The 23,839-nt window shown below is 39.2% G+C and overlaps 1 protein-coding gene across 1 annotated transcript in view; it reads right to left on the reverse strand.

Annotated features, from left to right (window-relative positions):
• Positions 1–3,025: 3,025 nt before the first annotated feature.
• The window catches only part of HAO1 (hydroxyacid oxidase 1), a 46,200-nt gene continuing 25,386 nt past the window's right edge, over positions 3,026–23,839 (reverse strand). The window contains exons 4-8 of the mRNA XM_045445278.1: positions 18,215–18,390; positions 12,130–12,221; positions 5,755–5,913; positions 5,574–5,643; positions 3,026–3,725 (exon numbers count right to left, since the gene is read on the reverse strand). Coding sequence (XP_045301234.1) covers positions 3,655–3,725; positions 5,574–5,643; positions 5,755–5,913; positions 12,130–12,221; positions 18,215–18,390 — 568 coding nt within the window. The 3' untranslated portion in view covers positions 3,026–3,654. The remainder of the gene's footprint in view (positions 3,726–5,573; positions 5,644–5,754; positions 5,914–12,129; positions 12,222–18,214; positions 18,391–23,839) is intronic.

Here is a 23,839-nt window from a genome sequence, read left to right on the forward strand (position 1 = left end):
TCGTGGGCCAGACATGGGCCGCAACCACGTTTAACATGACCTGTTCAATGTTCAAAATGTTAAATATTCACCAACATTTAAAATGTTTATGTAACAACTTCGATGTCTAGCTCCTTTCTTGAAAAACCAGAAAATAATACTGTGCTTATATTCAGCTGGAATCGGCTTTCAGCAGAAAAACTGCAAATACCCCAACCAAGTAGCTCTAGGAGAATGGAGAGACAAATTGTGGTAGTTTCTACACTGGATGTACTACAGGGCAATAAATAGAACTAACAGCTGATATACTCAACAACACGAATGGATTTCACATACATGGTGCAAAAGAAACCAAAACAAAAAGCATACACCGTAAGGTTTCACTTATGCAAAGTTTAAGAACAGCCCACACTAATTTGTGGTGTTGGAAGTTAGCATATAAGTTTACTTCTAGCAGAGCAGGTACTTTTGGGGATGATGGAAACATTCAGTATCTTGATCTGGGTGGTAGTGGTGGTGGTAAGGGTGTATACGTAAAATACATTCACCTATGCACTTAGGTTTCAACCCTCTACACACCTCACTGGAAGCACTTTCTACCTCAATAAGGAATAAGATTCAACTAAAATAATCAATTGGCTAAGGAGAAGTTGCCCTTTATAGGTGGGGCGTGGTCCACATCCAACAACTGGCTCATTACATGATGTGCCTGGCAAATCTGATTTGATGCTTCCTTCTCAACTAGATGGGCGGTTCTCAAGGTGTGCTGCCCAGAAGAGCCATATCAGCCTCACCTGGAAGCATGTTAGAAATGCCTATTTCCAGCCCCTCCCCAGACCTGCTGCATCAGAATCTATAGGCATGAGGCCTAGCACTATGTTTTTTTTTTTTTTAACGTTTATTTATTTTTGAGACAGAGAGAGACAAAGCATGAACAGGGGAGGAGCAGAGAGAGAGGGAGACACAGAATCTGAAACAGGCTCCAGGCTCTGAGCTGTCAGCACAGGCCCGACGCAGGGCTCGAACTCAGGGACCATGAGATCATGACCTGAGCCGAAGTCGGATGCTTAACCGACCAAGCCACCCAGGCACCCCCCTAGCACTCTGTTTAAATCAGTCCTCTGGGTGACTGTGATACACTCTACAGTTTGAGAAATACTACTCTAGAGCACTATACACATTAAATTAGTGACATTCAAGGAAAGCAGGGTTGGCCTAGATTCAACTATCCATTCCCTTTGACCCCTTCCCAACATATTTCAGAAAACTCAGAACAGAAATGTCATGTGGCTTCTTCAGAGAACTTCTATCAAGTTCATGAAACAAATTCTCAGCAGGAGACATGCAACCAACATGCTCCATTTCTGTCTCAGCCATCAGATAGCTTTAGTGTTAGTATTATTACACCTGGACTGGAGACACTCTCAAAGGAAAGTAAAAATGACTTTGTATCTTTCTGGTAATGGAAATAATATATACCATAAAGGCTTCAGTGACATTATACCTCCGTAGGAAAATTGAAAGTCTACATTCAAGTAGGTAGCATGGCTGAGGAGGTCATAAAAGTGTCCAGAAATTCAAAAATTAAGACCACGAATCCCCAGTCTCACATAAGTTGCATAAAATTTTCTTAGAATCCATGTGTGGATCTCCATTTGCTGGGAAAGTTATCAACTTTTTATTTTCACCTCTCGGCCACATACTATGATGTAGTCAAAGTAGACATTCTTTGCCGACAGCAGAGGCATTTCAAAATCAGTTGTGGGAATCAAAGAGGTGCTTATTATATGCCTATTAAGTAACATTAATCGTACAGGTGTTAAACAGTTACATGATATGACAATTATATTCCTTCTCTGCATTTGCAGAAAATATTGAGGGGTAACTATTCCTTTCTATCAGATTAAACGATTTTTTATCAGACTAAATCAATAATTTTAGAAAGAAAGAGCTATGACATTCCATCTTTCCAACTATGACATTCCATAGTATTTGGGAATGGCCCAGCAATTAAGGGAGAAAAGAGGGAGGGAGAGAGAGAGATTCGAGAATAATAAAACAAAGTGATAAAACATAACATAAAAATCGTATTTTTAGTTAGTGATTCTATCCATTGTTTCATTTACTATTTCACAGGGGTTGAACAACCAGGGAGATGGCAAAAAATTAAATTTCAAAGTTATTTTGGCTACCAAGTTTACCACTAATCTGCCAATGCCAGGTTTCAGGAACAAATTTAAAAGTCACATGACCAGGGCTTCTAGAGCGCAAGGCCAGTACAGCTGCACAGTACCTCCACACTCAGAAGGGGGCCTCACATTGGGGTTTAATGCTCTGTGGTTGTTGGATTCAAATTCTTAATAATTTTACCTTTGAGTTTGTGTCTTATAAGTAAAAGTCATTGGGACTACGAAACGTGTTAGGGGCTTGGAGCCTAGAATCACACAATGTCCTATCTCCTGCCATCTGCCCACCTCCCCTAAATGAGTCCTTGGCAGCTGGGTCACCCACCTGTCATTGACAGTGCCACTGTCCACCTCTGGCTGAGTCCTGGGAACAGGCATCGGAGAGTCAGAGCATATCACAGAGCAGTGTTCAGGCACCTGTGAGGGTCTACACTTGCTCTGTAAGTAACCTCATATCCAAGGGAATAGGACATTAAATAGCAAATAAAGGATACCACGACAGGTTAAGAGAAAAACTGTGGAAGGAAAGAAAGGACATTTTCCTGCTTTTTGAGCAAGGGCATCACATTTTCATCTGGCATAATCCTCATAAATTATGCAACTGGCCCTGCTTATGACTCTAAGTGGAAAAGAAGCAAAAGAATAAAGAAGAGCTAGAAGGTATAAGAGAATTAGTGGGGGAACAGGGCAGTTACTAGGGTTCAGAGATTAAATGGTTGAATTTCATCTTGTTATGAATAGACCAGATACACTCTTTTCAAAAATGCTTTATTTTTTTCTGATTAAGAAGATTTTATATATATATATATACATACATATATATATATATATATATATATATATATATATATATATATGTCATAAAATATTCAGATACCTGCAGGCACTAAAGATGTGAACAGAAATCTACGTTCAAAGAAGTAGCATAAGTCAGGGTGTTAAAAAGTATCCAGAAAGTCACATATTCTCACCAGCTCGACCCAATTCTATCAAGGGCTACCTCCTCCGTGTTGGGAATCTAAATCTCCTGTTTCTCCTGGCATGGTCCAACCTTTTGAACCTGAGCTTACAACTTAAGAACCCGGCTTAAGGATATCTAAACACAATGCAAAGTAATAAACAGTGAGATCATTATCTTTCTACCTCAGTGGTAGCTACCTCCAATTTTACCAAAGGATATCTTTTGTTTTTCAGCACTTTAGCCTGCCAGGGGATGACGTTGTCTAAGCACATTTTCAATGTTTTCTTTTTAACAGTTAATATATTTCCAGGATGCAAGTCCATTTCTTTCTAAAAGGTTCCTAGGACACCCATTGAAAAGTCAAAAGCAATGAGCTCAAAGGGATTGCTATTTTGTTGGAGAAGAACGACACCCTTTGTATTGAAGTGGGGATTGCAGACTGTGGTCACCCTCTGCACAGTGTCTCTTTGTCAAGTAATACATGCCGGAAAAAAAAAAATAATACAGATGGGAAAATATTGTGCACTGTCAGATCTTGGAAACGGCCAAAGGATTTTTCCTCACCAATGTCTTGTCGATGACTTTCACGTTCTGGCACCCTGAGAAAATAATGCATACATTTAATATGACATGAATGCAATAATAATCAGGCAGGTAATCGTTTTCCCAAGGAATGTAAAACTTGACAAATGTAAGGTTTATGACTCAAGGTAGGCTTGCCAAATCTTATGTGGCACGAGACCATTTTTATTACCTAAACAGTCCTTAACACAAAATGACTGGCACATATTTTTATTAACACAAAGAGTATATTCTTTCTGCCACATTTAATAGAGAGTCAGTGGCTGAAAGCTCTCTTTTAGGATATGTCTGCAGCAAATTAAAATGCAGAGTGAGGATTCACAGAATGGCATGCTGCTCACTGAGGCTGTGTCCACACCGGCTCAGCACAGTAGGAGTAGACCATTGATCTCAGGAATTCTATCCATGAGGACAATCTGGGTGACATGGATCACAGAAAAGGAAACTCTCATTACCTTTGGAAGTTGATCATTGGACTCAATGTCATTCTTTGCATCTCAAGGTCCATTCTGAGTCAGATTCAAAACAGCCACTAGTAATAAGGTGATTTTTTAATTTTTTTTTACTTATTTCTTCAGCAAATATTATTTAAGTGCCAGGAGCTGCTCTAAACACTGGGGATGCTGAATTGAATACAACAAAGATCCCTGCCTCATGCTTCTTGTATTCTACAGAGCTAAAGATAATACATGATGCAAATAATTTAAAAAGTAAATGAAACAATAGATGGTTTATAGAAGGTGATAGGTGCTGTGGGAGAAGAATGAAATAGTAACAGGGAAAGAAAACTGGAAGCTGAGCAGGTGGGTGGAGGATGGACTGCCATTTTACATAGGGTGGTCAGGATGTTGAGAAAAGGTGATCTAAGTTATGACTTGAAGGACGTGAGGCAGGTAGCCATGTAGACACCCGGGAACAGCATCTGGAAAGATGGAATGGTCACTACAAAGGCCTTAAGGCTGAAACATGTCTGACATAGGGAAGAGCAGGAGGTAAATGTGGCTTGGGCAGAATAAGCAAGGGTGACAGCAGGAGTTGAGGTCAGAGGGGTGACAGAGGTCAAGCTACATAAAGGTCTTGTAGACCACTGTAAGGACTTTGGCATTTACACTGAGTAAATAAACCAAGAGCCATTGGAGGGTCCTTATCAGAACAGTGGCATGATCTGAATTAATGTGTAAAGAGATCACTCTGACTGCTGTGATCAGGGTGGGAGGGTGAGGTAGGCAAGGACAGACAGACCTGCAATATCAAGGGGACAGAGGGACTGATTAGAAAGAAACACAGAGGAACTCTTGTAATAGCGAGTGAGGTTAGGTTCTGACAACGTTTTGCAGATAGAGGTCCTGTGGATGTGAGGGTGTGAGGGATGTGAGGAGTCAAAAATAACTCAAGGTTTTTGAAACAATGGTATTAACATAAACTGAGATCGGAGAGTCTGCAGGTGGAGTAGTTTCAATAGGAAAAGTTTGTGGCTTCATTTGGGACGGGTGGAGTTTGAGATGCCACTTAGACATCCCAGTGAAGGTGTTGACTAGCCAGTTAGATTTTTTGTTCACGTGTTATGAGATAAGGAAGAGTATAGTGTAGGCTTCACCCTTCAGGTACTCACACTCGCCAACATATCCCTGGTGAGACTGTCAAAGATAGAGGCTTAGCGACTGTTGCTGGCTGTGTACACTGAGCACTTCCTCTGTTCAGAGGATTCTGCACTAGAGATGTAAACATGGAGCCAACTTCAAATTTAATTACAGCCCAAATGAGTCCATCTTCTTCCCCCTCAAGTTTACTTCTGTCCACCAAGGAGCCTGGCCTAAAGCCCATAAGAAGAAAAGAAAGTTGAAAAGGAGAATGGCCAGTCTTACCACTCAGAGCCATGGCCAATCGGAATTCTTCCTTTAGGATCTCAAGGATGTCTTGAACACCTTTCTCTCCCTAAGCAAGTAAAAAGATACAGATCTTTGGGGTAAATCAGTCTGACTTAATTCATGCATTTATGTCACTGTAGTTCTGTTTTATATATTTATTTCTTCATCCTCCAATTACCTGGGACGCCAAGCCCCAAATGATTGGCCTCCCCACAAACACAGCCTTGGCTCCCAGGGCTAGAGCTTTCAGGACATCGGTGCCTTTCCGAACACCCCCATCCAGGAAGACTTCCACCTTCCCTTCCACAGCCTCCACGATTTCTGGCAAGGCATCAATCTGTAGGGAGAAGTGGTCAATAATGTGACGGTATGCATGTTAAATTGTTACCGAACTCAGTCTCCACAGCCATTGACCATCTGACAGGATTTAGCGTTAAAGAAGCTAAGCAGGTTTGGAATCAACGCCAAAATTTTTCCCTCCTGAAAGAGTAGGGTGCAAATGTTAGTAAGTAAAAACCAACTAAATTTTCAGTTGAGTGGCTTATTTTTATTTCAAAATTGAACTTTTTTCAAATTTTTTCAAATTTAAAGACCATGATTTAATAAAATATAAGCATAATTTTAATACATGTAATGACCTTTTATAGCTATGCTTTATAAAATGTATAAAAACAAATGAAATATCTTGCTCATGTAAATTATTCTGTATATTATTTACCTGTTGAAAAGCAATTGTTAAATTAATACTTAATTGTCCGTGGAAGCAGTGGTACATAAAAATGCAAGCAGGGCTACTAATGAAAAACCTAGTCTCTGATTTCCTCATCCAATATATTTTGCATCTAGCCATCTATTAGGGAAATCTCCATGAAAATATTTTTCTTGCTTTATTTTTTGTTTGTTTGTTTGTTTATTAATTTATTTTATTATTATTTTCTAATGCTTATTTATTTTTGAAAGAGAAAGAAAGATAGAGTGCAAGTGGGGGAGGGGCACAGAGAGAGGGAGACAGAATCCCAAGCAGGCTCCAGGCTCCGAGCTGTCAGCACAGAGCCCAACACGGGGCTCGAACTCATGAACCGTGAGATCATGACCTGAGCCGAAGTCGGACGCTTAACCAACTGAGCCACCCAGTGCCCTTCTTTGCTTTAAAAGGACCAAGACCACATGCACCTTGAAGGTCCTCATCTGGATTGGCAATTGATGATGGACTTATATCAGCACCAAAGAACACAAGAGACTCATAGAGGTTGATCTGGTAGATGGCAATATTGTTCCTGATCCTTCACATCACTCTGAAACCACTCCATTTCCAAGGTAACTTTGCAGTGTTTCCTTCTAAAGGAAACAGAGTGCACTTGCCTGCTCCTTGACATTGGCCTTGGCCTTGCAACTTACTTTGGCCAATAACGTGTGAGCAGAGGTGGCAGAGTGCCATTCCTGGACATAGACCTTAAACGACCTCATACATTTCAACTTTCTCTGGCACATGTGCCACTTGCCATGAGAGGAGAACCTCCTGGGCAATGCTTTCCCTTTCCTGGGGCCCCAGAATAGATATTCAGGAATTCAGGAAGCAAAGCTAGCCCAGCTAAGCCCAGCTGGACATGAAATTTGGAGCACAGCCACTTAACCAGTACCAAGTCCAGATCAGCAGCCTGCCCCCACCCCCTTCCAGTTGACACAAAGTTTCATGGGAATAAATGACTGCAGATTTAAGTCGCTGAGTCTGGAATCTGTTGTCTCATAGTATTATGTGGTAATAGCTAATACAGTTGGCTAATAGCCAATATAGTTAGTAGTAATAGCTGATACAGTTGTCTATTTTTATGTAAATCTTTGCACTTGAGAATGCAAACAATTCAAAAGGTGACCTGTAGGCCAAAATCTGTAGAAATAACCCACATTTATTCCAAAATATTTAAGTATAAAATTAAGTCCAATCCACATCTAAAATGTATGCTGAAGAAGCTACCATGTGTTCGAGTGCAGTTTTCCTAGACATAATTGTACTGAAATCACTCAAAGGCTTTCCCACTTTCCCCCGAAAATTTAGAGGCTAAACTTAAATAGAGTTTTATGTAAAGGGCTGAAGACCAAACCCAGCTACACATTTGGAGGAAGTGAAGGCAACTTTTGGCATGCAGCCCCTAAGTGTTTGGCAGGTAATGTGATTTTCCCCTTTTCCTTTTGGCTTTTCTGCCTTGCCAAACATGCTTTGGATCCATTTACATATGCCCCTTTACCTATACATAGTCCTCCTTTTACAGTCAGGCAAGTTACATCAACATATAAATGCTACAATTTCCAAGAGATGATGCAAGCTATAATTAAGCGTATTTCCCCATTTGAAACCAAAACCAAAGAAAAATATTAGCTAGCTTGGGTTCAATACACATTTTCAAAGTCACGCAAATCAAGTCTGTTTACGTTATTTCCAATGCCCAACCTGGCCTAAAAGGAAACTAATAAGGATACTTAAAATGTGAATTCTGGGCTGTATAACAGAACCCAGATTGGTGTTTTGTGTGTCTGTGGACAAGGATGTTCTATCCACTGCTGAGTTTTTCTGTCTTCCCCCTTTTTTCTTTCAGTAGCTACAGTTCTGCTGGGTATATATTTCAGAGAATAATTCTGATCAGAGGAGATTAAATAAATAAATACAGTAGACAAATCCACTATTTTATGACTGTTATGTTTCCTTTTTTCAGCTTATTACACATCTCAGAGACCATTCATTTTGGCTTTTCTTTCCTTAGTGGTTCTTTAGACAACTAATTGTGGGCTCACCTCTGGTGGGGTTAATCTAAGGGAAAATGTGGTAAAATCCCAATATACTTGCTAACTCATCCATCCATTCACTGGCTTACTAAACACTTTATTGAGGACCTGCTTTATTCAAACCAGTATGCAGACGGTTTAAGGGAGCCAAAAAGAATCCCACAGAGTTGTGACTCGCAATGAAACTTTTTCCCATTCTTGCCGACGTCACACTTTTCCAGGATGTTCCCTGTCCCACAAAACTTCTACTCACAGGGAGCTCTCACCTTTCTATCTTCCCACAGTATCCATCAGTATACTCCTGATGGCTGACGTTTGGGGCATGGAACCCTTTAAAGGTCTCAAACCAAAGCAATTGAACACAAAGCATATAAAATCAGAGCTGATTTAGTTAAAAGCAAAAGAGCCAGAGTTCACATTACTGTCTGGAAATATTCCTCTGACCCTTTACCCCACTCTACTCATCATACATCATACCAGGAAGCCCTGGGTGGGGTTTCTACTAAGCGTGTTTAGGAAATCATTGGTTCCTATAGGCTTAACTATTTACCATTGCAAGAATGCCTGCAATTATTTTCCTCCCTAACTTCATTTCCTTGCAATGTGACATTTCTACTCCTCCCATCATTGGGGGGGTGGGGGGCGGTGGGCATGGGGATAGGAGAGTCTATTTTCCCATCCCTTGCATCTGAACTACCCTTGTGACCTACTTTTACCGATGGAATGTAGAGAGAATAGAATAGTGAGAAGCTACAATGTGCCTATTCTAAGCTTCAGTCTGAAGAGGCCTTACATGTCTGCAATTACCCTCTAGGAAACCTGCCATCTTGTGAGAACCAACCTACCTAATGTGAGACAATGCAGAGCTGTCCCTACTGAGGCCACCCCACCCCAGCCTGTCCTAGTCAACCCAGCAGCTGACCACATGCATATGAGTGAGCCCAGCTGAGACCAGAAAAACCTCCTAGCCAATCTCAGCCCAAATTTCTAACTCACAAAATTGTGACATGAAGGAACATCTATTGAATTTTGGCCAGTAACTTTCCAAGTGGTTTGTTACACGGCAAAGGCTAACTGATACATCAGCGTATCTCAAAGGTAGAATTACATGGATCCCTTTAAAAATATATATATATCTTGGATCTCATAGAACGTGCTCAAGGACTCAATTTTGGAAACACTTGACTTAACAGCCCAAATATTATTTTATGAAAATTTTTTGTAGATGAACATTTTCACAAGAAAAGAGTGTCATATACATACATATGTATGCGGAGCCCAACTCAGGGCTTGATCTCCCAGCTGTGAGATCAAGACCTGAGCTGAAATCAAGTGTTGGACTCTCAACCAACTGAGCCACATAGGCGACCCAAGAATATTTTTAAGCTTAAGGTAGTTTAGGTCCAGTTAGCATCAAAACAAAAATGAAAAATTGAAAAAAATGCTTCTAGAATTCAAAGACTCCAGAGAATCTGTTCTTGGACCCCAGTTTGAGATATTCCAGTACAATGGGATTTGAAAATTGATTTGATGCTGTCATTTTGATCTCTAATGACTTCAAGAGGAAGAGCAATCTTTTTTTTTCTTTCTTTTCTTTTCTTTTTTTTTTTTTTTTTTTTTTTTTTGAGTGAGCTCTACAGCCAATGTATGGCTTGAATTAATGACCGCAAGATCAAGAGTCACATTGTCTATCAACTGAGCCAGCCAGGTGCCCCTCTTCAAGAGTGATGTTGGCCACATTATTACCTTGAGTGTAAGGACATTGGCCTAAACTTAATTTGTAACTATTTGCTCTTCATCTCAAAACCTACACACTGAGGGAAAAACATCTTCAGTGTAAGCTGAATCTAATCTCACATTTCTCTCACCACCATGGGCCTTAAATTTGCTCTAAAGTATGAGGCAAAAGTCAAGCAAGCATCTCCTCTCTTGCACACAGCATGTGAAGGGGAGTGTCATTGTTTTTTTTAAAAGTCTCAGAGACCACAGCTCAAAAAGCCCTTTTAGATAAGTTTCCATATCCCCTCAGCCAGAGGGAAATAAACCACACCATTTAGATATTTTCCCCTTAAAATCTAGTTAGATTTGATTTCAGTAGATTTAGATTTTATTTTTAGAAAACAAACTTAATTTGGCCTGCACACTAAGTCTATGTCTTCATACACAAGAGAGGCATAAATCTGCAAAAGAGCCTTGAGCTGTGACCAGCTTCTCCTCCCTGCCCAGAGGGGGTCTTCATTCTCCACCTCCCTTTCCCTGCAGGCAACATTTAAGAAGACTGGTCTCTATAAGTAAAGCTGAATTAGAAAGGACTGAAAACTTCCAGTTTTGTGATTTGATTCTTGACTCTGTGATCCTACAGTGTGCAAAGATGAGTTCATTCCTACCATTGATGCTTTAGGAAAAATGGAGTACAAACATGGACGACATCCAGTATTCCCCTGTCATCATTTAGTCTGTCCCAAGACCCACACAACTAGTCTATGGACTTATCTAAATCTACCTGATAGTTCAGTGAAGAGTAATCCATTACTACTTAACTAAATTATTTCTCCTGCTGTACTTCCAGTTGTTTGAGTAAATTCACTGGTCATCCTAATTAAAGCCATCCATATAATAACCATGACTGAGTGATTCTGATAACAGGGGTCAAATGCTTTTGGCCCTCTTGGGGCTAACTGCTCTCCTTCACTATTTTAACTCAGTCCCACAGCTTTCAAGCCAATTTGGTTTACTTTATTTATTTATTTATTTATTTGAGAAAGAGGGCACAAGTGAGTAATGGGCAGAGAAAGAGGGAGAGAGAATCCCATGAGGGACAGAGAGAGATAGAGGGAGAGAGAGAAGTGGGGCTCACCCAAAGCGGGGCTCGTGTTCACCCAAACAGGGTTCATGTTCTTCTGAAGTGGGGTTCAAACTCAGGAATCCGTGAGATCATGACCTGAGCCAAAGTCAGATGCTTAACAACTGAACCACCCCAGGCTCCCTGGTTTACTTTATGTCTACATTCTGGATTCTGATTTGCCTGGTACAGTTTGTACAGTGTATTAAAAAAATCATAGATGCATACTGGAATCTCATAGGTAGCTTTAAAAAATACTGGTGCCTATGCCCCCTGTCCCCAGATATTCTGATAAATTGATGTATTATGCAGCTTGTGCATCAGGAGTCTTTGAAGTTCCCCAGGTGATTCTAATGTGCGGCCAAGGTCATGCACAGCTCAAGCAAAGTAGCCCATTTGCAGCTGACCTCCTCTCACCTGGGCTGTAGAATTTCTATTCCTTTCCCCACCCACCCACCCAACCTCTCTCTGTAGCTGTTCAACTCCCACAGTCACAGGAAATTTCAGTCTTTCCTTCCTCCTGACCTCTTATACCAATGATCTCAAACTCCACCCAAGTCTTTTACAATTACAATGGATCTGTTAGCTCCTCTTAACTCTCAAGACATAACCATTTCTCTTATACTCTAATTTACATTATACCTCTCAGTGTACCTATGAATACAAGGATAATCCCTGCCCACAAATGACTTATTTTTTAATGATGACTTTTAAAAGTTTACAAATAACTGTACTGGACTAATTAATGATCAAATTTAGGTAGTTCTATGCCACTACACTTAAAATCAAAGATCTCATATATTCACACATATTTTACCTTGAGTATTCACACACACACAATACACAGGGTAGAGGTAAATCCAGAGATACCCCAAACTGTGATAGAAATGAAAACTCCAAAGGGAAATCTCAGCATTTGCTGAAACTCACGGTGGCTGGCACCCCATCAAGTTGTCGAGCCCCGTGATTCGACACCAAGATCCCATCCAAACCATGTTTAACTGCCTCCCTGGCATCATCACCTAGAAAGAGAAAGACAGCCATTGTATATGAAAAGGCAATTTAACAGAAGACATGGGTTTAGAAATTGAAAGGTCCCAGTCAAAGGGAGGCTGACCTCATACCTTGCTCAGAATCTTGAGCATAGGAATACACCAAGGGTTAGGTCTAGAATAGTAGTGATAGTTTCCTTGACCAAAGTGTTAGCATTGACAACAGTTTAATGATGGCATAAAATTTTCAGTAGATAGCAAATTGATATGCAGTTAAAATTTATTTAGTCTCACAAGGAAGTACTCCTACTAAGCATTTTTATTATTATTAATGAGATAATACCATTTAGTGTTTAGCAGAATTACCCCTTTGCAATTTGCATAGCATAAAAGAATACATCAGTGGAAAGCACCTTAAGTGTAACAGGAAAGGAACAAATCTATTCCAAAAATATTCTTTAATACAAAGTTATGTCTTCAATAATTATCTTAAGTTGTATTGTTCTATAATTAAATGTATTTCACCTATTGAAGTATATGAAAATGTACAAAAATTAAAATTATATGCTATGTCTCTAATCATGCTTCAAAATATATCAACTTCTGAAAATATAGTTTTAAAATAGATTAACATTCTCTCAAATCAATTTCCAGCACACTTTTTATATTTTATATTTCAAACTATTGTTTTCAGCATGCTCACAATAAAAACACATTTGCTAACAGAATCAGGCAAATGACACTGATACTCAAATTTAACACTCAGAAATAGTTGGCCTAAGATTGTAGTGAAAAGCATATTTAGGAAATGTAACCAAATGGATACCAAACATTGTATACATTCATAAATCCAGCAATGGAGATCAAGGGCAGACCTGACCAAGAATAATGAAAAAAAGATTCATAAGAGAATCTGTAATTCTGACCTTTTTTAAACTGTATGCTAAACCATCATTTTCGAACCTGTGTTTTATTGAGTGCTAGTTTTTAAGTATATCCATTTAAACAAATGATGCTAGTATTATTTCTCTTCTAAAACTATATGTACATGAAAATGTTAAACTCATGGTTCATGGACTGAATGTTTGAATCCCTCCAAAGTCTGTATGTTGAAACCTTAACCTCCAACGTGATAGTATCTAGAGATGGTGTTTTTGGAAAGTGATTAAAGTTAGATGAGTTCATGAGAGTGGGGCTTTCATGAGGGTATTGGTGCCCTTATAAGAAAAGATCAGAGAACTTACTTGCCCACCCAATCTCCACTCATAACAATGAACACGTCATGTGAGCGCACAGCGGAACTTGACTGTTAACTAGGGGTTACTAGACTGTGAGCTCCTTAAGTGTCAGAGCCGAGAACAGCATCATGTCATATTGTCAATGTTTTCCACCCATAGGTTGTTCCAGCCATTCATTCATTTCTTTAGAAAGGATGGAGCTACCACGTCAAGTGGCCCATTGTTGCACAAGCGATGAGGGAGGGCAGGATGGCTGGCTTCTGTAAGAGCTTCACAAGCAGAACTCTCATGAATCTCCTGGCTTTCTTCTCCACTTCTCATCTTCCATCTCTGTCACACTTGCAGACTAGACCCTGGGTGCCTCTCAGACAATCATTACAGAATCTCCTGTCTCCTCCAGGGCTTCCTCTGGGCCTATCATGAGGGGGAGTTTTCTTTGCATTTCCTCCTATAAACACGTTCCCTTACATTTTGTGTCTCTCATAAATCTCTTGAAGTTTCTCTGTTGTGTGTGTCCCTTATCTTTCATTCCTCTGCTGTCATAAGACTTATGCAGTTTTGTATGTCTCTACTTTATTTTCAGTGGCTTAATGGGTTTGATGAGAGGGTACATATCTACTCAGTCCATTATTTGGAACCAGAAACCCAATATATTATCATTTAAACTCTGTTTGGGTAAATGGTTCTTTAAAAATATGGCCTTAATACAATGTAAAGTGTATGTGGAATTGGGGAGGTTTGCTTTGGTTATCTAATTGTGTGCATGATACCAAACATCAAAAGTAAAAAAAAAAAAATCAAAATACATGTAGTTACAACCTATGTTCTCAGAAACTGAATATTATCAGTAAACCGATCCTATACAATATGAAAAAAAATGATTAACTTCTTAGGGTTAGTAGTTAGACCACCTGAATTTGAATTTGGATCTGCTACTTGCCTGCTACATAAGTGGCAAGCTTCTTAACCTCTCTGTGCATCAGGGTTCCTAAGTAATAAAATAGGGATAGTAATTCACATAAGATTGGCTTGTGAATTAAAGTAGTTGAATGAGTGTTTAGAAAGTGCCTGACACATGTTGAGCACTCGGATAAATATTAACTGTTACTATTAATTTCATCTGATGGTGCAGGAAGTATAAACTCAGATGAGTAAGTGGAGGAAAATTCGTTTGCTGGATGCCTTTGGCAAGTCTGATTGAGTTTTGTTTATAACAATAAATTTTCATCCTGGTCAGGATTATGATTATAAAGAGCCTTTCATTAGAAGTAAGCACTGCTTAAGTAACAGTTTGTTATCTCCTATCATTTCAAGTGGTTTTCCAGGTTCTTCTAGGCAGTGCTGGGAATGTAGGGGGAAATGATAGAATGGTTTACTCAGAAGATAAGATCCTGAGTATCTGGAGAAGCAAAGTAAGAATAATTTATGACCAGATATGAACCCCTTTCATTAACTGCTTATGAAGCCTTGTCCAAAGTTTCACATTTTATTTTAATCCAGAGAGAAAAAACAATGTTGCCTTAATAGGAGGGTGAAAATGTTCTGGCTTTGCAAAAAGTTCATGAATTTTTGGTATTTTCATTAATCCTTAACGTTTACTGCTATGGCATTCCACGTATGGTAATTTGCCAGTTAATACATTAATTGATTGACAAATGCAATAGTCAATGGGGAATAGCACTGTTTGCTATCTTCTTGATATATTATTTTTATATTTAATTAAGTACTCAAGATTTACCCTCAAGCCCATGGAGTTTTTGACTCAGGACTCTACTATCTCATAGGAATTTAGTAACTAAATCCTAGTTGCATGGCAGCAGTTTTGAGCACAATCTAGAAACTCTGAATAGCTTTGAGAGTGTTGTAAAAAAATGTGTATAGGAAAAGAGCTAGTTACAGTTTTGAGAAACAAAAAAGCCACTATGGAAATATCACAGAAGAGTTTAATTTTTTTTTTTAATTTTAAAACTACTCTGAAAAGCATTATGCCTTTGCTCATAAAGCCATTTGTTTATTAGCATGAGTTTTGGCGAAGACCAAATCCTGTCTCAAATACATGTTTAGAGTTTGTGTTGAAGTTTTCCAAGGGCAGAGTTTAACCACAGCAAGAGATTACATCTTGCACTTCAATTTGCGTTCATTAAGATGCAATTCTTAAAATGGTGGTAAGGGGGTGAATTTTCACTGAGATCTTTCCAGCATATGTGAATTCATGCTCCCGCAAACATCATCTATACCTTTTTCATCAAAAGAAAACGAAAGAGGATGGGTGATGCTCAGTCTATCCATGTGACTTCTGGAAGAAGATCTGTGAAACAGAACTGGATTTCCCAGAACTGCCCCCCTCACCCGCCCCCATCAAGACTGAGCTTTTGCACTACTTGATGCAGTTGTTGTCATGGAGACAATTCTTGTTTGTTAAATAAATGAAACAAATAGTCACAGAGAAACTAGACAATGTAAACTGTACATTTGTAAATAAGCTATTTCCTTTCAAATGCCAAATGCTCCATCTCTCTTTCTCTTGCTTTTTGAGGTCTCTCTAATTATATAGACTCATAGTTTTCACTGAGGATTTCAGCCAATAAACATTTGGGCTATCTACTATGTGTAAAACATTATGAAATATGTGGAAAGAAATGATATGATTCACATGGATGAGAATAAAAGAGAAGTGACGGGGAGGGTGGTGGTCCTAGGTAAGATGACCACAGAAGGAAGTTCTAGAAGCCAGAGTATTTTTCAACATAACACATGATAGTAAAGTCTAATTAAATAGACATACATCATATCCTAGAGGACAGAGTTGGAGAAAATGATATATATTGGGAATCCTAAATTGAAAATCTTGTTTAAAATGTAAATAACCTCATTCTTATATATGTTCTCTATTAGACAAATATGGGACTATACTAAGACTTCATTCTTCTTTGTGTTTTAAGCCCTTTGCCCTGGGCCACACTTGTGATGAGAATGAATTGAATACTTGGAACTACATTAATTTTCTAATTCAATTCCACCTTCTCAGTTTCCTGAGGTCAGCCACAATCATCTCTTGCCCAGGCAACAAGTTTCTTAAGTGTCCCCCTCACCACAATTTTGCCACCTCCATCCATCAGGTCCATGAAACAATGCTGGATTTTTCTAAGATACTAATCTGATGAGGTTGCTTCCCTGATTAAGAATCTCAGTGGTTCTCAAATATGTTTTATAAATTGTTACTCAGAACTGCTTTATTTTGGTATTATTTCAGTCTGAGTCTTTTGATATTGTGGCAAAACTCAAACATTATCTGTCATTCTAAAATGAAACTCCCTAACCTGCTTTTATAAGTGTCCATGCCCTATTTGAAACCCCACCCTAATACTGCATAGATTTCTATCTCAGCACTTGTAACATCTTATTGCCCCCAAATTCTTGTTTTTATGTCTGTCTCCTACAAGAATGGGCTCTCCTCTTGGCCAAAGACCTCAAATTACTATCATTTTTAACTTCAGCACACAATAATCATGATGCATATTTACAAAATGAATGCCTTCGTGAGTGAGTAACTGAATAGATGCATGAATGAATGGGGCAGAACCTTTGGGTTAATATTCTATAGTATCTACAGTTGAATGTAGGTATAGGAAGTAGTGCTAACAATCATGGATGACAACACGTATGCCAGTTAAGTAAGTGAAACTGTTGTTTAAAGATGTCTATAACACTAGGAACTATTCTTTGAAGTAGAATCCACAGATATTTTGAACTAGTACAATGATCAACAGGAAAGAATGTAACAATATTTTTGAAAAGCACAAATGAAGATAGGTCTGGATTCAAATGTATTTCCACTATTTAAAAGCTTTGCTGGACCCATTCTTTTACTTTTATTAACTTTATTTCTGCACACTTAAGATTAAATAGATAAAGCCAAGGGCAGGTCTACAGCTTTATAAATAGGGGCCATGTGACTCACATATTCAAGTAAATCTGATGAAAATGTTTTGATTAGAAGTTGTTGAAAAAAAAAAAAAAAGAAGTTGTTGTTGACCCTGAGATAAGTTAATAGAATATCTCATCTCACAGCCACTTACTTAAACATTCACATTTAAATAATAAGGTTTTGGCAGTTTTCTATATAATTAACTAAAAAAAATGTTTTCAAAGGCAGGAAAACATTTCTGTGGGAGAATACATTTATACTTATACTCCAAATTATCCAAGTCATTGGTACTTCCCTGTGGGATTTGAATACATGTGGATACTGGAGAAGCAGTCAGTTTTCGTAATAATCATGGCTTGATATTTGAGGATTTTAATGTTGTAGTCAACCATTCTTCATGTGGGATTCACCACACTAAAAATCAGTCCTAGTCATTAGTACTTGCAAGGAACAGAGAAAAATAGAAAAGGCTCTTAAAAGAGGTCTGGCTGTCATAATATCATCCTTGGGTTTCTTCTTGGTCTAGAAGCAGCTTGTTGTAGCTTTTAGCCAAAACAATGAACTCAAGACATTTTGCCTAGACCTTGTCAAGCTCCATGATTTAGTGATGGCTCCAAGATAAGGCAACAGAAACCCAACACTTTAAAAAAGGTTAACTTCTTACTTCATGAGAGACAAGGTCTTCAGTGTATTACCTAAGAATGAGGAAATATTTACTCACAAACATCAATATGGAGAATTGAGAGATGGAATGTCTCCTTAGATTTCCACATTAATTTTTCCTGGTTATTTTCTCTTAAAAATATCATGATCATATATACAAAGAATCATGAGAACAGTATGAGAAAAACACAAACCTCTCAAAATGCCTTTTGCAACGATTGGCAGTGATGTCAGCCCCCTCAGCCATTTAATATCCTCCCAGCTGATGGATGGGTCTATTGCTTTAGATACGTATGTAGCAAGTCCACTGTTGTCTCCAAAATTTTCCTTTGGAGAAAATGCTAAATCATTGGTTTCAAAATTTTTCATTCTGAAATAAAGATACATAAAATGAGAATTTCCCAGAGTTAGAGATAATTTTACAAAGACTCATTCAATGAAAAATGAAATGTCAGCCTTTCAAATCAATTAGATGTTCTTCAATCATCTATAGGTTGCTTGCATGCATATTTCCCATGTTTTGAGGTAAGATTCCAGACTAACTGTGACAAACATTATAGACTCTTTCTTCTGCCCTCCTATTATGTTGGTGATGGTGATGGTGGACACAGGGAGTGGTGGGAAGTGTTTCCCAGCATGTGGGTTCTCAGCTCTTGCCTTTTCCTCCTCCATTTAGTTGTTTCCTCTGAGGCTGTCTGCCTACCGACTCAAACTTACCAATCTTTCAGACAATCCTGGCAGGGCATGAGCTTTCCAATTACCAAGATCTTCATTTCTTTGCCTGTGGTATGACCACTAATTTATGTGCCAATTTGATTGGGCTAAAGGATACCTAGATAGCTGGTAAAATGTTATTTCTGGGTGTGTCTGTGTGGATGTTTCTGGGTGAGATTAGCACATAAATCAGTAGACTGAGCAAAGATGATAACTCTCATCTCATCGATGTGGGTGGGCATCATCCAATCTGTTCAGGTCCTGAATACAACAAAAAAGTGGAAGAAGGACAAATGTGTTCTCTGTGCTTGAGCTGGAACATCCATCATCTCCTACCCTTGGACGTTGAAACATCTGGTTGTCAAGCCTTCAGATTTGGACCAGAACTTACACTATCATCTCCTAATTCTTGGGCCTTTAGAATCACATTGGGACTTACACCATTGGCTCCCCTGGTTCTCAGGTCTTCTGGTTTGGACTGGAAGTATACCAGTCTATGAGCCTCGAGCTCATAGACAGCAGATTGTGGGACTTTTCAGACTCCATAATAATGTGAGTGGATCCCTCATAATGTGTGTGTGTGTGTGTGTGTGTCTGTCCTACTGATTCTGCTTCTCTGGAGAATCTAATACATGTGACTTTCTCCTGCTCCTGAAGCCCTAGTAACCACACACACAGGAGATCTGAAGTGTCAGGAATGTTGGCATATAAATACCCCAGCTCCTTCACCCCTAAGCAGGCTAAACCTGAGATAGGTTCTACATATCCCAGAATTTCCAATCAGGATTGAGCTTCAGTTGCCTGCAGATGGAGTTGTCTTGGTAACAGGCCCTTTGTTCATTGCCTCCTTTCCCTGACACCACTTCCCCACCCAGTATTCACTTCATCTTCCAAAGAAACTATTTGCATTTAAATCACTGGCTCACAGTCTCCTCCTAGGGGAACCCAAATTGACACACAACCTCACTGAGTTGCTGCCTCTCCCTGTGTCTAATTTTATTGAACCAATTTAGACCAGGATTTCTCTGACATACTTGTAAGACTCTGCTACTGGCTCATTCTATACCTGAAGTCTTTTCTCTTGGCTTAATATCCTGATATCCTGACTACAGTTTGGCAGTTCCCTAAACCAGAGACAAAGTTTTTTTCTGCCTGTACCTTTGATCACTAACTGGGTAGATGACCATCTGGATATACAATGGCATCACCCCCTGTGACTTAGCTGCCTACAGACCCAAATCCAATTGCAAACTTCATCTCTCCGAAAGGGTATCTTTGAATGATGACAGTGACCTGGATTCACCTTGCTTTTCTGCACATTATAAATTATCTTGCTAGTCAATCTCCAATTTGGATAAAATACAGCTGTATGTTATTCTCTGGCTTAGTCATAACACTTTCTTTCTTTCTGCTAGTTCTGCCATTGAACATATAAAGGATTTTGGAGCAATGACTCTAACAATTTTTATATAAACCTAAAAGTACATAGGCACACTATTTTTAATTTTTTCAAAAGAATCATAATACTTCTTTTAATATAAACTAGGCTTAATGTTTTTAGTACACTTTCAGCTAAAATAGCTCCTTGTGTGGCTCGAGTGGCATACATTCTCATAAGGACATGAACATTCATATCCCACCTAACTCTATTCAAGCCATTGGCAACATTTTCTCAATAAGGATTGAACAGCTTGTCCTATAGACCATTGACTCAGTTGACCATTAAGGATCATAGAAAATTTCAACTTCATGAGAGTCTTACTGGTATCCATCTATTTGTTGAGATTTGGTTTGGATTTTAGCTGAAATACCTAGCTAGGCATTTCTTTTTATCAAACCATTTAGGGTTGTACATTTTATCACAGCCTTTGGTATTCTGTGCTCATCTTCATTTGAATTAAGCTAAGCTTTTGGTCTATAAACATACCCTTATTATGAAGACCTATTCCAGAATATTACCTAGAAATGGTATTAAGTGATATTAAATTCCAAACTTTTAAATAATATTGTTAATAAGAAAAAGGTTAGGTCTGTCTGTTCCACAGCAAGACCAGGGGGGAAAAGAAGAAAAACATCTGTATGTATATATACTCTGCATAGCACCCCACCCCCATCCCAAACAAGCTACAGTGTTTCAGCAGAGGCAGGGTGGAAGGGTGAAATGGATAGGAAAAAACAGAAACATGGATAAAATTATATAAATAACTGTTGTTATTCTTGGATGGTGAAATGCAGATCAACACTTGAATGAATGTTGCCTTACAGAAATTTCAGTGCACAATGAAGCCTTGTTGTTACTCTAAAACGTTGTTCAAAGCCAGAAGCCAAGAAAAAGTTTTCAGATATCTTGACAGAGACCCACGATGGAGTGTTTTACCAGTGCTTCTGAAGGAAACCTCCGTGAATACTATTTTTATTTGAATTATGACATATACACAAGAAACACGTAAAGTGGCTGCTGATAACCAAAGTGTTCCATTTCTCAAGGAAGGAGAGGAGCAACGTCAAAGTAATAACACAATTACTTGGGACTTAATTCTCCAAATCCCACCCTGTTTAAATGACCCAAAAGCAAAGGAAAGAACTGGCTTTGTAAGAAACTCATTGTGCCTTGAATGCCTGAGAATATTATTTACTGTAAGTACTGATGGTGTGACATTAAAGACAAAGCTTTGTGTCTCCATGGTGGGAAACAAAATATAAAACAATAACCAGTAGAGCCCGTGATATCTACACAATGTGAAAGGGAGAGAGATTCATAATACATATAGAAATTTGTGCATAGGCCACTAGCTTTTAATGCTGGTTAGGAAAACATTTATATTGAGAACATAACCCTGCTAATTTCTTCCTCATTGTTCTGGGCAGTTAGAAGAAATGTTCAGGGCATGGATTTTAAGTTTGAGCTCAAATTCTTGTTCAATGTCTTAGTAGTCATGTTTCATTGGGTAAATCTCATGTAATCTAGTACATTTTCATTGATGGATTCAACATTACTTACTGAGCACCTGCTATATGTTTTAGATGTTTAGGAGATACCAGTAAGTAAGACAACCAAAAATACCTGGCCACGTAGGGTTGACATTCTAGCAAGGGGAGACAGAAAACAAACAACAAACGTAATTGATAAGTAATTTATGGAGTATGTTAGAACATAAGAGCTATGTAAAATTTAAAAAAAAAGGTAAAGCAGAATAAGAGGGATGTGAGCTGGTAGAGGTTTAACTGAAAGTTTAGATATCATAATCAGACTTGGCCTCGCTGAGAAGGTACCTGGTAGAGGAAATCAGCAGAGCATTGTTATTGTATTTGTTTCCTGTTGCCGCTATAGCAAATGACTGCAAACCTTTAAAATGACACAGATGAGGATTTTAAAATAACACAGACTTATTATACTACATTTATGGAGGTCAGAAGTCCAAAATGTATCTCACTGGACTAAACTCAAGGTGTTGATAAGGCTGTTTTCCTTCCAGAGGCCCTAGAGAAAAATCTTTTCCTTTCCTTTTCCAGCTTGTAAACACCTACATGCCCTGACTTCTGATGATACCCTTCCAATTTCTGCTTTTATCATCATATCTCCTCTGACTTTTGACACTCCTGCTTCCCTAAGGACACTTTTAATTACATTAAGCCTACTGGAATAATCTAGGATAATCTTCCCATCTCAAGGTCCTTAACTTAATCACAAGCTCAAAATCCATTTTTCCATGTAACTTAACATATTCACAGGTTCCAGGGATTAGGACATGAATGTCTTTGGGAGGTTATTATTTTGTTTAACACAGTTACATTTTGAATATTTTCCTAACCAAAGAATTTAGAGGCTGTTGGCCCTGTATCAAGTTCTCCTTTGCAAATCTTTCTCTCCCCTTAACCCCACCCAGGATTCCCAAACGTACTGTATCTCCATTCTGATTTCTACTGTTTGTTTTTATTTGGGTTTTCCACTAGAAAGACATGTAGATCCATCCTTGATGTCAAAGTGTAAAAGAAGTGAGGAAGTTAGTTGTGCATGGATTTGAGGAAAGACATATAAGGTGGAGAGAGGAGTCATTTCTGAGGCTGTAAGGCACCAACCAGCAAGCCTGGCATGTTGAAAGAACAGTAGGCAAGCCCATACAGCTCAGAAGAGTGAATGGAGGTGAGGGTGCCAGGTGATAAGGGAAAAGAGATAACGGGGTCCTGCTCCTGGGAAGCCCTGCAGGCCACTTTTATCATGACAGACCTGGGAAGATAATGGCAATCTGATCTTCTTCCCTGTGATATGTTCTGGCTGGTGTGATTAATAAGTCCTTTTAGGGCTATAGGGCTATAATCAAATCACCAAAAGAATAGGTGTCATGATTTACCTTGATCTTAGTCAATGGCTGGAAATTTCTTTTCTTTTCTTTCAACTGCCTTGGTGCTGCACTAAAGAACCAAGTCTTTACTCAGGGTAAATGAACCATCTCCAGGGGGTAGAGAGAGGAAAAGGCCCCTGCCTCAAAGCCTGAGCAATCAATCTAGTGAACTGGCCCCATTCTTTGTTTCTTCCAAGAGCAGATGAGACTTCCCCTTATTCTCCCTCAGTTTCAGGAAGCTCCATGCCATTCATAATACACACATACATGTGTTTTGCATATAGACCAAGCAGAGACTACCAAACTCCTGAACTCTGGCTGGTCTCAGATGCCAAGAGTCGGGATCCTCCCCCACCCTGTTTACCCTTCCCCCTCTCCTCCCCAGCAGAGGAAGTAGCTAGGGCTGGAAGGAGCCACTGCTTTACAGACTCATTCTTCTCTGGATTTCCTGCCTCCCCCGCCTGCCAAACCTCACTTCTGAAAAGCCCGGCTTCACCTTCTATGAGTCAGGTCAGTTGCGGAAAAAAACCTGATTTCATATCAGGCTGTAACAGATGAGCTTTTTGGTTGTATGTGGCCTCAGGCGGAAGCCTGGGCCTCCCATTAGTGTGCTCTGCCTTCGACTGCTGAATGTGAGCTGCTGAGGAGCGGACCAGAGAGCGCTGGCCTGCCCCGAAGCCCAGGAGAACAAACAAGGCCAGTGTGCACTCCAGGGGTCCGGGGCACCAGGCTGTGGGGTGTTTCCTGTGTTCCCTGTAACCT

Source organism: Leopardus geoffroyi, chromosome A3, assembly GCF_018350155.1.
Source record: "Leopardus geoffroyi isolate Oge1 chromosome A3, O.geoffroyi_Oge1_pat1.0, whole genome shotgun sequence".
Taxonomy (NCBI): Eukaryota; Metazoa; Chordata; class Mammalia; order Carnivora; family Felidae; genus Leopardus; species Leopardus geoffroyi.